Source organism: Polyodon spathula, chromosome 9 (genome assembly GCF_017654505.1).
Source record: "Polyodon spathula isolate WHYD16114869_AA chromosome 9, ASM1765450v1, whole genome shotgun sequence".
Classification (NCBI taxonomy): domain Eukaryota; kingdom Metazoa; phylum Chordata; class Actinopteri; order Acipenseriformes; family Polyodontidae; genus Polyodon; species Polyodon spathula.
The window spans coordinates 32443840-32461536 of record NC_054542.1 but is presented as its reverse complement, the minus strand read 5'-3'; the positions used below and the strand labels follow the sequence as shown (position 1 = coordinate 32461536).

At 36.4% G+C, this 17697-nt stretch overlaps 1 protein-coding gene across 2 annotated transcripts in view; it reads right to left on the bottom strand.

The window, feature by feature from the left end:
- Window positions 1-17697, bottom strand: part of LOC121320668 (cAMP-dependent protein kinase catalytic subunit PRKX-like) — a 49033-nt gene that overhangs the window by 16741 nt on the left and 14595 nt on the right. For both annotated transcript variants that reach the window (XM_041259217.1, XM_041259218.1), the window contains exons 2-5: window positions 15830-15998; window positions 14586-14849; window positions 10328-10447; window positions 3568-3663 (exon numbers count right to left, since the gene is read on the bottom strand). In XM_041259217.1, coding sequence (XP_041115151.1) covers window positions 3568-3663; window positions 10328-10447; window positions 14586-14849; window positions 15830-15998 — 649 coding nt within the window. The remainder of the gene's footprint in view (window positions 1-3567; window positions 3664-10327; window positions 10448-14585; window positions 14850-15829; window positions 15999-17697) is intronic.

The window sequence follows — 17697 nt, the reverse complement described above, 5'->3', positions numbered from 1 at the left end:
TGCGCAACTAGTTGCTTGAAGCAGAGCAGGGCTCTACTTTCGAAGCACCCTCCTGAGCGACTTCTGTAGACATAGGCAATCAAGTGGCAATTCGCCAACTCTGATTTGTTTTTATAATGCTGACTGCACGGTAAATTGCCACACAATCAGACATGGCTTGCTTTGAGATTCTGTTCAGATATCCGAAGCTTGCATAGATATCACCTGTGGCCAGAGATCTGTGTCACAGACGTTCTCTCTTCTGTTGGTATAGGCGCTCTGAAGAAAGTATCTCCTTTTTCAATTAAAGGTTACACTAAGTTTAGTAGTATTTTGAATGATTGGTTATCATTCCCTTAACAAGGGCTTGATATTCCCCATGTTTCTGCCGACTCCTCAACCACCATTTCATCCAGCTTGAACGTGGCTTTGCTTTTTCTTTAGGGAATATGGCATTAAAAATAACATCAGTTGAAAAAATAATAACAGCGAACTCTTCCTTGTTAATTACTGGACACATTACGACCTGATCAAAAAAAGAAGTGTCACCTCAGTTGTCAAAAACAACAAAAAAAAAATACTTCACCTTGTAGATGGAATAAAAAATGTAAAAAAAAAAATAAAATCTGTCATCTCATATCACAAAAAAATGAAAGTTGTAAACGCGGGCACCTTGTTGCACAAGTAATTGCTCAGATGTGGACACAGCAATTACTCGCAACTGATCACTCAGGTGTGGACCCGGCTTAAGAGATTTGTAAGGAGACTCCCCTTGTCTCGCGGAAGTGAGACCGAACCGATCGGGAGGAAAGTATTGTGGGGGAAGATGGGATGATGGAAAACAAAAAACGCAAGACAGAGAGCAAGCTCATGGTTTGGGGTTTAAATAGGGGTTTAGCAGATGTTATTGTTAGGAAGGAAATAAGGAGGAGGAGCTCCCGCTCATGACCCCCCGCCCCCACCCCCGAATCACTCTAAGTTGTGGGATTAAATTGATTACCACAACCCTCTACACTGTTCCTAGTTGACCCAGTACTTCTGGAAGAAGGGGCAACAATCCCACAAAAATCCAGAAGATGCCATTATGGCAAAAGGTGGGCCCACCCAATATCGTGTGAAATATATGAACTGAACACCGTAGACTTTGTTTTTCCATTATACAAACTGCATCATTATCAAAACAGACAAAGCTTCCTGTCCATAGTCCTGCTAACAGCACTCTAATGTCATCAGGTCTGAAAAAAAAAAAAAATAATAATAATAAAAAAAAATCACACTGCTAGACGGCAGACAGATGTATGGCTGTTGGCATTAGTTACAGAGGTTTTAAAATAGACCAGATGTAATGACATACTGGAAAGAGATGAGGTAAATGGCTGCATAATGTAAAGAGCGACAAGCTCATTACATAATGTGCAACACAAAGTGCATATTGTTTTAGATCACTCAGCACGTAAAACGTTCAACAATTATAGTACTGTATATTTAAACCTAAAAGACCTCAGTTCAACAATCCCCACAGTTTGTGTTACCATTTCTCTAGAAATCCCTTCTATGCACAATTTAACTGAAGTCCATTTATGTCTCGCAACAAAGTTATAACAAAAACACTACAGCCAGGATGTTAGAAAGCACCTGCCCAAAATCGATATGACGACTGCACTTGAAACAATATATCTCCATTGCCGGGTAGCTCACAAGAACCCACACATTAATACCAGAAACATCAGGAAACAAAAGTTGGCTGGAAAAGACAAAAGCCTATAAACTTGGTGGAAATATGTTGAAGATGTGAAGATTGTTGGGGTTTGAAGAATCTAAAAAGACGGCAGATTAGTTCAAAATGTTATAAAATGTGTTTTTCAAATGCTGTATTTTGCTTCTGGCTTTTTCTTTGTTGTTGTTGTTATGATAATAATAATAATAATAATAATAATAATAATAATAATAATAATAATAATATAATAATAATAATAATATTATTATTATTATTATTATTATGTGGTAAAAAGTATTCTAAACACATTATGATTCAAAATTGCAATCTTCTTTAAGTTATAGAAAAAGAAGATCACTGTTTTCTAAATACTACAAGTGTAATCTCAGGGCTTTCGCTGCCATCGTGGAGGTGCTCCTGGCCTTTGCTGAACTCCCCTCAATAATAGATGCAGTGCTGGAGACAGCGGGGCTTCTCTCTCTGGCGCTGGAGACAGCGGGGCTTCCCTCCAGCGGTGGAGGCGGGAGCGGCAGGTAGTCTCCCTCCAGCGGTGGAGGCGGGAGCGGCAGGTAGTCTCCCTCCAGCGGTGGAGGCGGGAGCGGCAGGTAGTCTCCCTCCAGCGGTGAAGGCGGGAGCGGCAGGTAGTCTCCCTCCAGCGGTGGAGGCTGAAGTGACTGGTAGTAGCCAAAAATACCACAACATACCGTGCAGGTAACAGTTTGTTTCCTCCTTCTGTCTCACTCTGTCTCCAGCACTCCACTTCCTCCTCTAATGGAGCCCTGGGCTTCCTTTTACAGGATGTAGCTGGAGCCCAGTTAAGGCTCCAGCCACATTCTCACATGTATTTTGGCAAGGGCAGGAATTAACCCCATCCCTGCCAACCACCACAATATACATGTAGCTCTCGCTTTTCTATACTGTACAGTGAAGGTGCCTGAACACCAAAGGAAAAACTGTACTTCACACTTTGGTGCCATGTCTGTTCAACCCTTCAAGCATACCAGAGTCAATGAGCACCTTAACTAAGATCAAACATTCACAATTGCCATTTTCATATTTATGTTTTTTTGCCTGAATCACATGGGAGTTCTGACAATTATTAACATGTGCAGTGGCTATGAGTTACGCAAGACAATGTTGCTTTAACATAGAAAGTAAATTAGGAATTTAATGTCAACTTACTATATACAGCGGTTATGACTATCCAAAACAGAATTATATGAAACATGGTAACCTGTACAGTAAAAAGCACGTTATCACAGCAGAATCTGTTTATTGATCACCTGCAGTGATGTCAAAAACAATCCTAGCACATTTGATGTTCCAGTGAAATATATATTTTTATGCAAAAGTTGAACCGATGTGTTGGCAAAGGAACGTGGATTCACAGCCCCATATGTAAATTTAAGGTTCTCATCAACAAAGTGTAGAAAGCGTAACACTATTTGATCCTATTCCTTCAAAAGAATTCTTCCTGTGAAACATGTAGATTGAGCTCAGGAATTTGGCATTAAATTCTGAATCTAATGTTATACACATATGCTAACCAAGAAGGGCTCATGGACAAATGCTCTGTTTAGGAGGGAAAGTTAAAAAGAACATATGAAAAATATAAGAAAAAGTTCACTGCATAATGCAGAAAATACAATATGTAAACTATATAAATACTGATTTGCCTCTGTCACCAAATCCTTTAAAATTAAATTAGCAAGTTTATTACAAGATTAACAATTTATTTTGCATATCAGCTTCATCAGTGCCTTCTTTGTATCTTTGTATTGATATAACAGTAACACGTCAAAAAGAGATTGCATTAACCATGTCCAGCAAGCTTAGTGAATGCACTATTTGAAAACTTTATTGAATCTTACTTTACATTGAAATCCAAATGTCTTGGAAAATCTATTTTGCCGGCCAGAATCTTCTGATAAATACCAAATGGATTGTCATCAAAAAATGGTGGATATCTATAAAAAAAAAAAGGGGGGGGAAGCAAAAGCAATAATTACATATACAGTTATGACAGAGTAAATGCATGTCTGATGTTCAGAAAAGAGAAACAAAAGTTTTTTTTGTTTTTTTTCAGTAGGTGATGTTGATTTATCAATATGTTGAAGGAAGAGTTATAAGCTCTTCCTTCAACATATTGATAAATCAAATATCAGCATTACCAAATGATTAAACCTGTAATTCACAAGACTTATTTTTTTTATGTATTCATGAAAATTCCAACAAAGCCAACATCACTCTAGAACTCTAAATTATTATTAAAAATGACAGATGTTGAGGTTATGATAGTGTGGTCAAGACTGCCAGGTCTGGTTCAACATTCAATGCAATGTCTTGTCAGTCACCGTTATAAAATGACATTACACAAATGTTTCACGTATTCACTTTAAATGAGAGTAAACTCCCCCCCTCCATTTAATAAAATACATTAATACAAGTTGTATTAAAGAATAAAAATTATCAAGATGGCTAAAACCACATATGGTTAAAAACTGAAATTGGCCTTTTGTGACAACGCTGAATGCAAGTAATTCTGGCAGAATGCAGTAAACAAACACAAAATAATCATATTTTAGTGTAAAATTTAAATCGATTGGTGTGGGAGATTCCAGCTTTGAGTTTTTCAACGGTAAAACTGAAGCTTTATTACCCGAGCTTTTAAAATGGGTCAAAATGGAGGTGAAGAGAGTCTCTGTTACATATGTGTGTGACCGGCTCATCTACAAGATGAGCAAGGAACGGTCACACTTTAAAATCATTAAATAGGCACCCCAGAGAACATTGGTCTTGGATCAGTAGTGTTTCTTTAACTGACTCAAACCACTCGGGCAAAAGACACACACATTCAGGACAAAAACGTCAATGTTCCACCTTCATTTATCATTATCACATGAACTACAACCAGAGGAGGTAAATTACAAAGTGTACTGCAGTCTACCACACTATTAAGCAGCCAGTATATAGTTCAGAACAGTACAGTAGGTAAAAAGGCAGGCATTTTTAAGGGAAATACATATATTAGCACTGCAGGTCTCAAGAACATATATTTTTTTTTTTTTTATTGGACAAAGTATTCTTTCAAACCGATTAGTCCTTTCAATCAAATTTTTAAAGTGTGCAATGCAGTTGGCTTTTTCAAATTAGAAATAATTCCTCTTTGGCAAAATCCCTGCTACTTTACTATCACAGTCTATTCAACTTTAGGTAACCTTTTTGGGATTGGAAAATACTCAGCTGTTCTAGTTTGCAAATGCTGTAGGAGTATGAGATCAGGTACTTCAATGGAAAAGAATAAATCCCTTGCAATTAGAGACAGGATCAAGCGTCCCCCAAGCCTACACACTGTACTTCCTGAACAATTTAATAATTTCTATTTGACTTACTAATTAATGGGGCCAAATCAGGGCTTTTTCTGTTGGCTATCATTTATGAAAAAAAAAAAACAAGATTTACTGTAGCTGGCATTGCTTTATTTTATTCTAAAGCATAATGTTGCAAACCTAAATTTGCTGCATTAGCAGTTTAAACAGTATTTAAGGCCTTCTCTACTGATATTTGCTAAAAGTACTTCATGCAAAACTCATTACCATTATATAACATTTTTATTCCAAAGGTCTATTGCATTTATGTTTTTCCAAAAGCTTTAAATTTTTATTTATTTATTTATTTTTAGAAAATCAGATTAATACTGCCATCTACTGGCAGACTTTACAAACACTTTTTGTGTCATTACATACTCTTCACTCACAGCAAAAATCTGATCAAATTATAAATAAATAAATAAATAAATAAATAAATAAATAAAGTACTGAACTGAAATGACTCGGAAGGAAGTAAGGGGTCAACTCCCTTTTCCCTGTGAAGGGAGGCCGGGACTCTGTTGGTTTGTCTGATCCCGATCAGGAAGACTGATTATCAAAGCCTGGGAGATGTGTCTTGACTCAACAAGACCTGGGATCCCAAGGACACTTCTGCAACAACAGGAGAGGACTAACCCACTTTCCCTGCAAGCAGCACTGCATTTTTCAGTACAGGCACTGGCTAACATTATGAATGCATTTGTAAACAGGTGTGTGGTTCACAGATGGTCCTGTGGACCACTCCATGCATGGTGACGATTAGTGGCAACTGTGTAAAAATCAGTTTTATATATATGTATGTATGTATGTATGTATGTATATATATATGTATATATGTATGTATGTATGTATGTATGTATGTATGTATGTATGTATATATATATATATATTTGCATTTATCTACACATCCTACCCACAACTTCCAAGTGAAAAAAATACTCTAGAAATTTGTAGACAATTGTGTTCACCGCCCTTGTAATAGCAATCCTAAATTAGCTCAGGTGTAACCAATTGCATTCAAAATCACACACCAAGTTAAGTGGCCTCCACCTGTGTTAAAGTGTAGTGATTCACATGATTTCAGGATAAATTCAGCAGTCCCTGTAGGTTCCCTTTGCTGGGTACTGCATTTCAAAGCAAAGGCTCAACCATGAGCACCAAAGCGCTTTCAAAATAACTCCAGGACAAAGCTGTTGAAAGGCACAGATCACAGGATGGGTATAAAAAAAAAGAAAGACCTTGAGTATCCTTTGGAGCACAGTCAAGACGATTACACCGTGTAACATTTTTTTTTTTTTTTTTGTTCCTGGGTAGTAAGCGTTATTTACTAATTGCTTATGCCTCAAAAGTATAGAAAATGGCTATTATTCCCCATAAACTTTGCTTTTGTGACCAGGACAGCGATATTTCAAAATATCACTATTTCCAATGGGAAAACAGGCAAATGTGTGCCTTTTCGTTCACATAAAGTCAGAAAAAAACAACATATGAATCCAAATTAACATGTATTTACACTAAAGTAATACAAAAATGACTACAAAAGATTATATACTGTATTTACAGTATAATTGTACATCTTGAAAAACTACTCACTTCTAAATCTTTTGTAGTCATTTTTGTATTACTTTAGTATAAATACATGATAACTTGGATTCATATGTTGTTTTTTTCTGACTTTATGTGAACGAAAAGGCACACATTTGCCCGTTTTCCCATTGGAAATAGTGATATTTTGAAATATCGCTGTCCTGGTCACAAAAGCAAAGTTTGTGGGGAATAATAGCCATTTTCTATACTTTTCAGGCATAAGCAATTAGGAAACAACACTTACTACCCAGGAACAAAAATTGTGTTACATAGTGTTATTAAGAAGTGGAAGGTGTATGGCACCACCAAGACCCTGTCTAGATCAGGCCATCCCTCCAAACTGGATGACCGAGGAAGGAGACTGATCAGAGAGGCTACCAAGAGGCCAATGGCAACTTTGCAAGAGCTACAGACTTTTATGGCCAAGACTGGTCAAAGTGTGCACGTGACAACAATATCTCAAGCACTCCACAAATCTGACCTGTATGGTAGGGGGGCAAGAAGGAAGCCATTACTCAGGAAAGTCCACCTTGAATCCAGTTTGAAGTATGCAAAAAAACACTCAGAAGATTCTGTAGCCATGTGGCAATAAGGTTTGTGGTCTGACTAAACTAAAATTGAATTGAAAAGTTTTGGCCTAAATGCAAAGCGTTATATATGGCGCAAACCCAACAAAGCGCATCACCCAAAGAACACCATCCCTACTGAAGCATGGTGGTGGCAGCATCATGTTCTGGGGATGTTTCTCATCAGCAGGGACTGGAACACTTGTCAAGATAGAAGGGAAAATTAATGGAGCAAAGTACAGAAAAGTCCTTGAGGAAAACCTGTTGCCCTCTGCAAGAAACCTGAAACTGGGATGGAAGTTCACCTTTCAGCATGACAATGACCCAAAGCACACAGCCAAAGCTACACTGGAGTGGCTAAGGAACAAAAAGGTAAACGTCCTTGAGTGGCCCAGTCACAGCACCCGACCTAAATCCAATCGAAAATTTGTGGCATGACTTGAAGATTGCTGTCCATCAACGCTCCCCAAGGAACTTGACAGAGCTTGAACAGTTTTGTAAAGAATGGTCGAATATTTCCAAATCTAGATGTGCAAAGTTGGTAGAGACCAATCCCAACAGACTCACAGCTGTAATTGCTGTCAAAGGTGCTTCAACCAAATATTAACTCATATTATATGATCTTTCAGCTTTGTATTTAATTTTAATTTTTTTCTCCCCTTAACAGAGTGGAGTATGGTATGCAGATAAGTGGAAAAAAATACATAATTTAAAATGCATGAAACTGAGGCACTGACACACAAAACGTGAAAAAAGTTCAAGGGGGTGTAGACTTTCTATAGGCACTGTACATACAATTACTTGTAAAGCAGTTTCTAATTAATTTCCCCGACATACCTGTATAGATAAACATTTCCTGAATTGTGCTAATTTCACTTTAGATGTAAAATCTTTGAAACAGCCAACTAGTTCAAAGGAACTGTTCCCTGCATCTGAATAGGATTTTACTGCCATTCAGTACAGAATTTCATTGTCTCGGCCCACTGCCCACTATTTCGGTACATTCCACGTTATCTCGGCTCACTGACTCAAAATTAACACTGGTTTTCTGACTGAACAAAAGCCTGTGTTTTTTCCCTCATCTTTCTTTACTCATCACACAGGCTTGGATTACGCACAGTATAACTCCAGCACAAGGAAGGCGACGGATATTTATCCATCCCTCCCACATCTGTAAAACTCTAGCCTGATGAATAGGAGACTTTGTCACTCTGGAACCAGCAGACATACTGTACTGCATGTTTTGCTAATCTGTCGATAAAGATGTGAGCAGAGGAGGCTATTGAACCACTCTGAGTACAGGCTACCATGTATAAGAAATAACATCAGGAAATCTTTCTCAATCCTGGGCTAAAGAGAATCTCTCTGGGTATGCAGTACATTTCGTGTAAGGAAAGATCTGATTAATAGTTAATAATTAATAGTCTCAAATTCTACGGTAAATATTTTACCCAAAGGTTTGTCTTCACTAAGATCAAGCCAAATTATACACAGTTAATGAGACTAATTGTCAATATTCTACGGAAGCAGAAGTGGAGCTTAGAAATGTCTAACCCACCTGTTGCCAATACAAATGGTAAGAAAAACTGTACAAGTTTCAGATTAAACTAAGATACTTGGTTTCTTTACCCAATAGCAATATAAATTCAACCACTTGCACCCTCTAGTGGAATTACCATCTAATGTATTAGAATAATTAGTGAGGGAGGGATTTGCATAGGCATGTACCTTTACATACTTTTAAAGTCATGGATCTCATTTAATTTTATTTGAAGATTCAGCGGTAAACTGCAGCATTTCCTCTTAACGCATCATGAATTAAAAAAGGGGTCAGAATTAATAAGTTATTTTTTAGTGGCATAAAAGGTCTCCTCTTCTGACGCTTTTTGCTTTTGGGGATACAGTTTATCCTAAATTGCTATATTTTTTTCCTTAACTTGACTTCCAATACTCACATAAATAAGCCCCCTCCCAGCTTGCATGACAAAAAAACAACCAATCAATAAACCAAAAACATACAGTAAGATGTGGGATATATTCAAAATTAGGAAAGTGACTATTATGCCTTATTATGAATGAAAAAACATCTGTTTACCATAGTGGCAAGCTAAATATATTATCCTTCCAACTATTTCACTGTTTGTTTAAGGGATAAAATACCCCATATGTCTGTAGCAACTTAAGGCACAGAAAATAAAAACCAGCACTCAGATGAAGATCTTGAAAGAACAGAGCTGTGTAATTATATACATATACATACACACTATTTTTCTTTCTCTCCAGTGGCTATTTACTTTGAGGCAAAAATTAGGTATCACAATGGAGGAAGCGAACTTACTTGTATCATATTTCAGTAAGGACAGCACTTCATATTAATGTGAAGGTTTCTATATACATACACACACTGCAAGCAAAGCAACCAAGTAACTGAATAAATGTGATTTATTGTCTGTACACGTTCCAACAGATAAAAAGTATCATATTAATTAGGTTCCATTGCATGTACTGGCACATATTAGATCGTGACTTGTGTACCAAAGACTTTACTGTTGTTACCTCTGCATATTAAGCAGCTCATTTCACACCAGAATACCACCTCCAGCCTTATAAAATCGGGAGGATTCTGGGAAGCAGGAAAGACCAGGCTGAGGTAATTAACATCCTTGAAATTAACTGATCACTATTAAAGGTTATAATTGAGCTTATTTCACATGGGGTGGCAGTATGAACCTCAATGATGTTTATAAGTCTAGTCTGGAAGATTTCAGTCTATCTCGAAAACATTACCCAGGAAGAGCTTGTGATCATATGCGGTGGCTGTACTTGGGAAATCAATGGGGGGAAAAAAACTGGATTTACAGGAGAAGTCAAAATCAGATCTTACAACTCTAATTCTCCCATATTTCCAGAAACCTTTATCTAACATTCTGACATACTACATAGAAGTAAAGCAGCCATATGTTTTGGATTATGCCTTCTTCAGCTATATAATTAAAAACAACATGGTGGGTGACTGGGTGAGAATGGTGAGGATTTGTTTTTAATGAAATAGATGTACTGCCATAGAACATGCAGATACATGATACATGGTACAGATACATGATACGTACCCAGAGAGCATCTCAAAGATGAGTACTCCCAAAGCCCACCAGTCCACTGCTCTGCCGTGACCTTTACTCTGGATCACTTCTGGTGCAAGGTATTCGGGTGTCCCACAGAGAGTCCATGTCCTGAAGAAACAAATTATTTAGTAACTGGTTTATACAAACTGTCCGCTACACTTAGCCAAATCATATTTGGTCAGGAAAACACTCGCAATAAAAATATGACTGATTAAAAACTTTTTTTTTTTTTTAATGTGAATACGTAAACCCAGATTAGTAATAATGTGCTGTTACCCATTTCAGAAAGTTTAAGGTTTAGCTTTGGCTTTATAATAGTTCTATAATATGAAATAAACTGTTGTCCATATAGCTTTTCATTAAAGCCCACACATACTGTACAGTATGGAACTCAAAGTTAAGGCTCTTTAGCTTACCGTTGAAAGCGCCATCTGCTGCTGGAAAATGGGATGGTGAGAATGGGATGAAATACGTACCACAGTTGTGGTACTTTTTACTTGTCTATGCTATAACTTTGATGTAAATGTATTTGTTGTCAGACTCTTTTTAACTCACATTGTACACTGTAGTTCGCCTTATTTTAACAATGCTGTAACAATTTTTATATCGTAAAATGCCCCTGCCAGTGGGTGCCATTGTGTTCTGATGTTAGATTAACAGGCATAAAAATGTGGATCCCTCTGACTAACAATAAAAAAAATAAAAATAAAAGCTGAAGGATGACTGTATATGATTAAGGCTGTATTTTTTTTTTTCCCCCCACAGGTATTACGGATTTCATAATTACTGTGAATTTTACCAACTGCCATGTATATGAAGTTCCCTGTGAAAATTTCAATTTCTGAAAGAATAATGCAAATATACAAACTTGTTATCACTTAAAACAAATACAGCAAAGGTTTGCCTTATTGATGCACTACCTGTTACACTGCATTTAGGAACCTGGCAGCCGGTTCAGGTTGCTTCCGGTAACTGAACACACTCCATAGAGCCGCATGATTTCTTTAAAATGTCTTCAAATATTTCTGCTAAAGATCGCTCCGTACGAGAAAGAGATATTTACATGTCATATTTTTACATGTATTTATGTTTTTATTTTGTTTGACAATGCACTAATGGTGGAAATAGAATGTCTTTAAAAAGGTGGACAAACTAAATATTCTAGAATTTAGAATTTACTGTTTTTCAGGTAAGAATTTAAATATTTAGGAACTTCTGTTGTACAATAAAGTGATTTTGACTGTGACAATGCTATTTTGCGAAATATCTTGAATTGCCTATTTTTATATCGTGAAATAAGTCATATTATATACGATACATTGTAAAGATAAGGCCTGAGCCAATTAATAAAACCAATCAGTTCAACTACGGCAATAATACTCACAGGGACACTAACAGAAGTACAATTACTGTTGCTAGAATTACTGGCGCTTCGGCTTGATTCAAATCTCCACTAGATGGCAGTGCTTACTGCTATCAGAACAGAGGTCCTGTTTTAAAATAACAAGGATATCATGGATTGACAGTGTGCCTTCTAAAAGACATCTGTGCTCATAAAATGAGGTTACTTGTTTTTAAGAGGGACATTTTAATAGCAGTGTAGGGCTCAGTAGAAAACGTTCTTTAAAGCTGCAGTGTCCAACACTTTTGTTGGGTGTTACAGTAAAACATGACTTAACTGCACTCTACCTTTAATTGACTTTCTACAGCAGGCGCAATAATGACACTACTTAGCGGGTTATTTCATTTGTTATTATTATTTCAGTTATTTATATATGCTAAAGCAGGGGTGCCAGACTTTGGGTGCATAGGATCTACTTTTCCCACCCTCATCCTAACACGGTCTACCAGCAATGAAGTGTCAAATTATTACATACAGTAAAACCTCTAACCGACCCCCTACCACTACATACTGCAAAATACAGTGCTTCAGGACTGTGTTATTGCCGGGTGGTGATTTACCCTTCTTCAAATAACTTCCACACTAGTTTGGCAACAGCACTTCCTGATTAGGCCGACACCGCGCTGTGCAGCCAAATTACTGTAATTGAATATGTGTGATTTAAAAGTGAAACTGCGAGAAAACAGCAGCAGTAACTGATAGCATTAGCTACTATACATACAACACCAGTTAAGCAGTGCCACCTTGTGTGATTATTGAACAGTAACCACGACAGACCGGAATCCCGGGAAAGGGTTATAATATGCCCCCGTTGTGAATTGTCAAAATAAGTTTTAACCGCATAGGTTTTTTAATTTTCTACAGTCTACCAAAAACGAGTTCTGGATCGACCGTGATCGACGTCCTAGTCACTCCTGTGCTAAAGCATGCCTGTTGATTAGATCGAAACATTTACCAGTTATTATGCATACCTGAACACTCAAGTATGCAATAGGAAAGGATACTGCCCACATTGTAGCATGTGCAGTACACTTGTTTGAGCATCTGTCAGTACATTCTTATATACTAGACTATGGTACTCGGCTTGCCAGCATTCACAGCTTCTGTGAGCCTATAAAAACTATAACTTAACCTTTGTAAATGGCTTTACAAAATTATCAGTTTTACAAAAATAAATAAATAAATTGGATCTCACATTTACACTGCCTAACAAAACTGAAATGTTTCTTTTTTGCTACTTAAAATAAATAAATAAATAAATAAATACAAATATTAAAAGAACATTTGTTTGTTTTTTTCTGGATTATTTTTATGAAGGGAGAACTCGTTTCTTTTTCATTGACAATGGATTTTCACTACATGCATGTTTTATGACCCTTCGTCTAATTATTGTCCTGCAGTGCTATTTACCCACCACTTTTCAACTTTAAAAGGTACGATTTTGCTTTATTTCTTTAATTTCTTTTCTGTGGTTTATAAACTTGAACATAACGAGAAAAACATAATCAAGACACTAGTTTATTTTGCACAGACCTTTGGGTGCCTACTAAACACTTTTTTTAACACTTTAGTATAGTTAATCAAGCTTAGCTAAAAAAAGTGAAAAAGTATTGCCTGTAAAGGTTTTTTTTTCTTTTTTTTTTTTTAAAAGCTTCCAGAATCACTGTCTAGGATGTAACTGTTTTAATTAAATTATATTATGTCAGTAGTTATTACAATCATGTCTATGGACTGTGTGCATGTTGTTTGGATTGTTAAAGCTGTAACCTTATTAACCCCTAGGACCCTCTTGAAAATGGGAATAGTTTCACCTCAATGCAATTTCTACTAGCAGACAGGTCTCCTTCTACAGAGGCGGTTAAAAGGTGTTTCACCTGTACTGCCAATGACAATGTTGTCTAAGGCTAAGTGTAATGCAGGAACCCTTAAAACAGGTTTATCTCTTTATTCCAAACTCAAAACAAGAGATAATGGCTGTTTTACCCCCCCCCCACCTTCAGTTTTATCTTCATAGGGTAACAGGTTGTGTTTATTTGGTTTCAGACCAGCAAAGAAAGTGCTTACTGATGTTCCAAAAAGTTTTTTAATTGTAAATGAAGAATTGTTTCTTGTGAAATGCAGCAAGACATCTACAAGGCAATTCAGCACACATCTTAATGAAAAAAAAAAGTTTTACCAAGTATACCTTTTGGATGGAATGATGTTGATAATTAGTTCAAAAGGTGACTAAAAACTAGCCTAACAAAAATCAGATTTTACATATAAAAATATACTGTAGCAAAAGCAAAGAACCTGACAACGAAAAGAAAGCAGCTAATTATTTATAAACCCAACTGAGTCATCTGCATTTAAATCTGCCAATCTGAGCTGCAGGCATACGTGTCCATTCAGCTCTCAGAAAATGGGTGGGACTGCTAAAGTAGTACATTGTGTGCTCCACCAAAATAGTTTTGAACTTAAGATCATACTGTACTGTAAGATCGGAAAAGATACAAAACAAGAGGAGGTCATTCTGCCCATTCATGCTTGTCCAGTACAGTATCCAGACAGCTATTGAAGGATCCCAAAAAATCGGCAGAAACAACATGGCATGGCAACCCTTGAATCAGTCTTTATTCAACTTCCAACGCTGCCCTCTGGTCCTGGTCCCTGTGCCAAATTTAAAATAGTGTATGTGACTGACTTTTTTTGTATCTCTTCTCTTGTCACCCTTCTATTTTATAAGGTCAAAAGGTGCAGCTCCCTCAGTCCTCAAAAAGCATTATGTGTGAAACATGCATTTCCCTATGGTGTGTAAGTACTTGTAAGAACATAAGTACCTGCTGACTTTACACCAATACATACCTGTCCACCAACTTTTTAGCAAATCCAAAGTCTGTAAGCCTGATATGGCCGTCTCTGTCCAGTAATATATTCTCAGGTTTTAAGTCTCTGTAAACGATTTCCTTGGAGTGTAGGTATTCTATTGCACATACGATCTCTGCAGAATAAAACAGTCCTGTGCTGTTGTTGAAGCGGCCCATGTTGCGTAAGTAACTGAAGAGTTCGCCACCGGGCACATAGTCCATTAGCATATATAAAAAACACTCGTCGTGATGGGTCCAAAATCTGCAAGAGCAAGAGTATCATCATTTTAGGAAACATGGAACTTCTGTTAAAATGCACATTTTAAAAGGCAGAAGAGTCATAGTATTACTGCAGAAAAATCTCTAAACAATATACCTATATAAATAAATGATTTAGAAAATAATTTATTTCAATCAGCTGAAAGGCTTTTGTGTACATTTAAAAAAAAAAGTATCACTTTTGTACACTGCAGTTATACACACACATATATATTACCTGACTTTACTCTACCTGACACATTACTCTTAAGAGGAAAGTACTAGCGGAAGAGAACAAGGTAGAGAATAGCGGCTTTCATATGACTGACAAATGTGTTTTTACCCAATTGCCAATGATATCAAAACACAATAAAACTCAACTTTTACTTGAAGCTATAATGTATACATGGCAATCCCAGAACCAGCATCTTGAAATGCAATTCTTAAAAGGTGGTCCATCAATAGATGTAATTATCATTAGCATTATACTAGAATTAAAAATTACAAAACGTACTTCTACATAGTGTGGATGTATATATCATACTGTAGTAATCCAAACCAGACAAAAGGTTGCCAAGCAACAGCCTTCTGCTAATCAGGTGTCTGTCATCTCATATTATTAAGGAATACATTCCTGTAACAAGGTTGCTTGGTTTGGGGTATAACCACTCACACTGTACCACGGCTTATTTTGCCAGTAGAGAGCTGAATTTTTGAAACACAATGTAGTACAAATAGGGGATACTCATCACATGGTTAATTAACTATTGTATAGACAGATATAAAGCTGGGCATTTGAGACCTCAGCTCATTCATTTAGCATTGTGTCATGTTATACAGTACCCCAGGCAACTGCATGCCAGCCATGTACTGTATAGCTAAAGGACAGATTTCTCTATAAATGTTAAATGTTTTTATACAGTGAAAACCTTCACATAATTAAACTGATAACTCCTGGCCAACAAGTGTTAAACTGATACTTACAATCTGATTAGAAATGGGTGATTAACCTCTGATAATACTGCTTTTTCATTCTGTACATGCTGTTCCTGCTTTAATCGAATCACGTCAGGAATTTTCATTGCTTTCAGTGCAAAATATCCTCTTGTTTTCTTTTCCTTTACCAGAAAGACGCGCCCGAAGGTTCCAGTCCCTAAAAAACAAAAAGATGTCAGTATTTTCCGATTCAGTAGCAGTCTAGATTACCGCATTGCTTTAACACAGTAATAGTTCCTTATCAATATTTCTTGTGATTTATTGAGTGAAGGCAATAAAACAACAACTTTGTGGCAACATCTCAATGACATCTGTATATGCGTCAGCAAAATTCCTAAAAATAAAAAAATAAATAACAACATAGCCACTAAAAAACTAGTGTGTGAGCCAAATGGGCATGTTCCTACAACTAGGATGTTAATGTAAAGCTATAAGAAGTCAAGTAGACACATCTTTCACCTTGTGCCTTCTTCGGGTGTATTGGAATATTATAAACCAGTAGTTCTCAAAAAATATTATTTTTCTGACGGACTAACATAACTCAGAAACTGACTAAGCAGGTATACAACATAAATAAAAAAGGAATTATGCTTGTGATAGGATTATTTTGTGACCCCTCTGACCACCAGTTTTAGACATCCAACATATATATTTGATTGGCAATATCAGTTTACAGTACTAGTCTACACTTGTCTATTTATTATTATTTTAATTAATCGGATATGTAGGATACATTTTCCGCATTTTTTTTTTTTTTTTTTTTTTTTTTTAAATACAGTATTCAAAAGCAGCTCATTACACAGAACATTTTGGCAAAGCCACTGAAAGATTAAAAATAGGTATTTTGTGGATATCAAATACAAATCTTGCATTTGGAGAATAAACTGTCTAATATATTAAATGTTCTAAGCACCAGCAGATCTTCATAACCATCCCAAGCTTGCATCACTTTTACCACTCTTTTTTCACTGTAAAATCAGCCATGGCCAAAACGATCAGCAAGATTAAAATATGTTAAACAGTATTTCCCCTTTTATTACTGTAGCTGTGGATTATTTCCCGTCAGCATAACTGAAACATTTAATATTAAGTTAAAAAGAAAAGGAACTCTTTTTCTGGAGACTGTATCATGATAAGAGAGACAGAGGAGTGGCTTGTACAGACTTGCAAACATCTGAACTACCCTATAGTGTGGCTTAACTAAAAAATACTTGATGGAATGGCAATAACAATGTAAACAGCTTTCAAGGTTACTGATTACTATTGCTGTATACTTTTCAATATTGTTCTCATCGTAACCATAAAAAATGAAGCTATTACTGCAAGTGGGTGATACTGCTTGTGACAACTCACGTTTTCCCATGTGTTACTTACTTTTTTTTTTATTTTAACGCTATAATGCCCAAACAGAGAAAGAAAAAAAAAATGCACAATTAACCTGCGATCAACTGTTTAAATCAGTCTGATTAATCTGTTAAATCGGAACAGCCCTAATTAGGGTGTGCTCACTCACCGATTCACGTAGTGAAGCATGATACTTTTCTTGACGATAGGATTATTGATAGTGACCCCTGTATCTATACAGTGTTTTTTTTTTTTTTTTTGTAAAATTGGGTCTGCTAATACAAACATGAGCACGCATTAATTTCTGTCCACACTGGTAGTTAGTAGGGCTGCTCCGATTAATCAAACTGATTATCAACTAAAGACTTGATCGCTGATTTTATTTTTTTTTTTAAATCATGCAGTTCTAATTTTATATATAAAATAAAAATCAACCAATAGAAAATCTGCATTTTGTCCGCAGCAGTCCAATCGTAAGTGAGCACAGGTGGGACATATACAGTTGAAGGTCT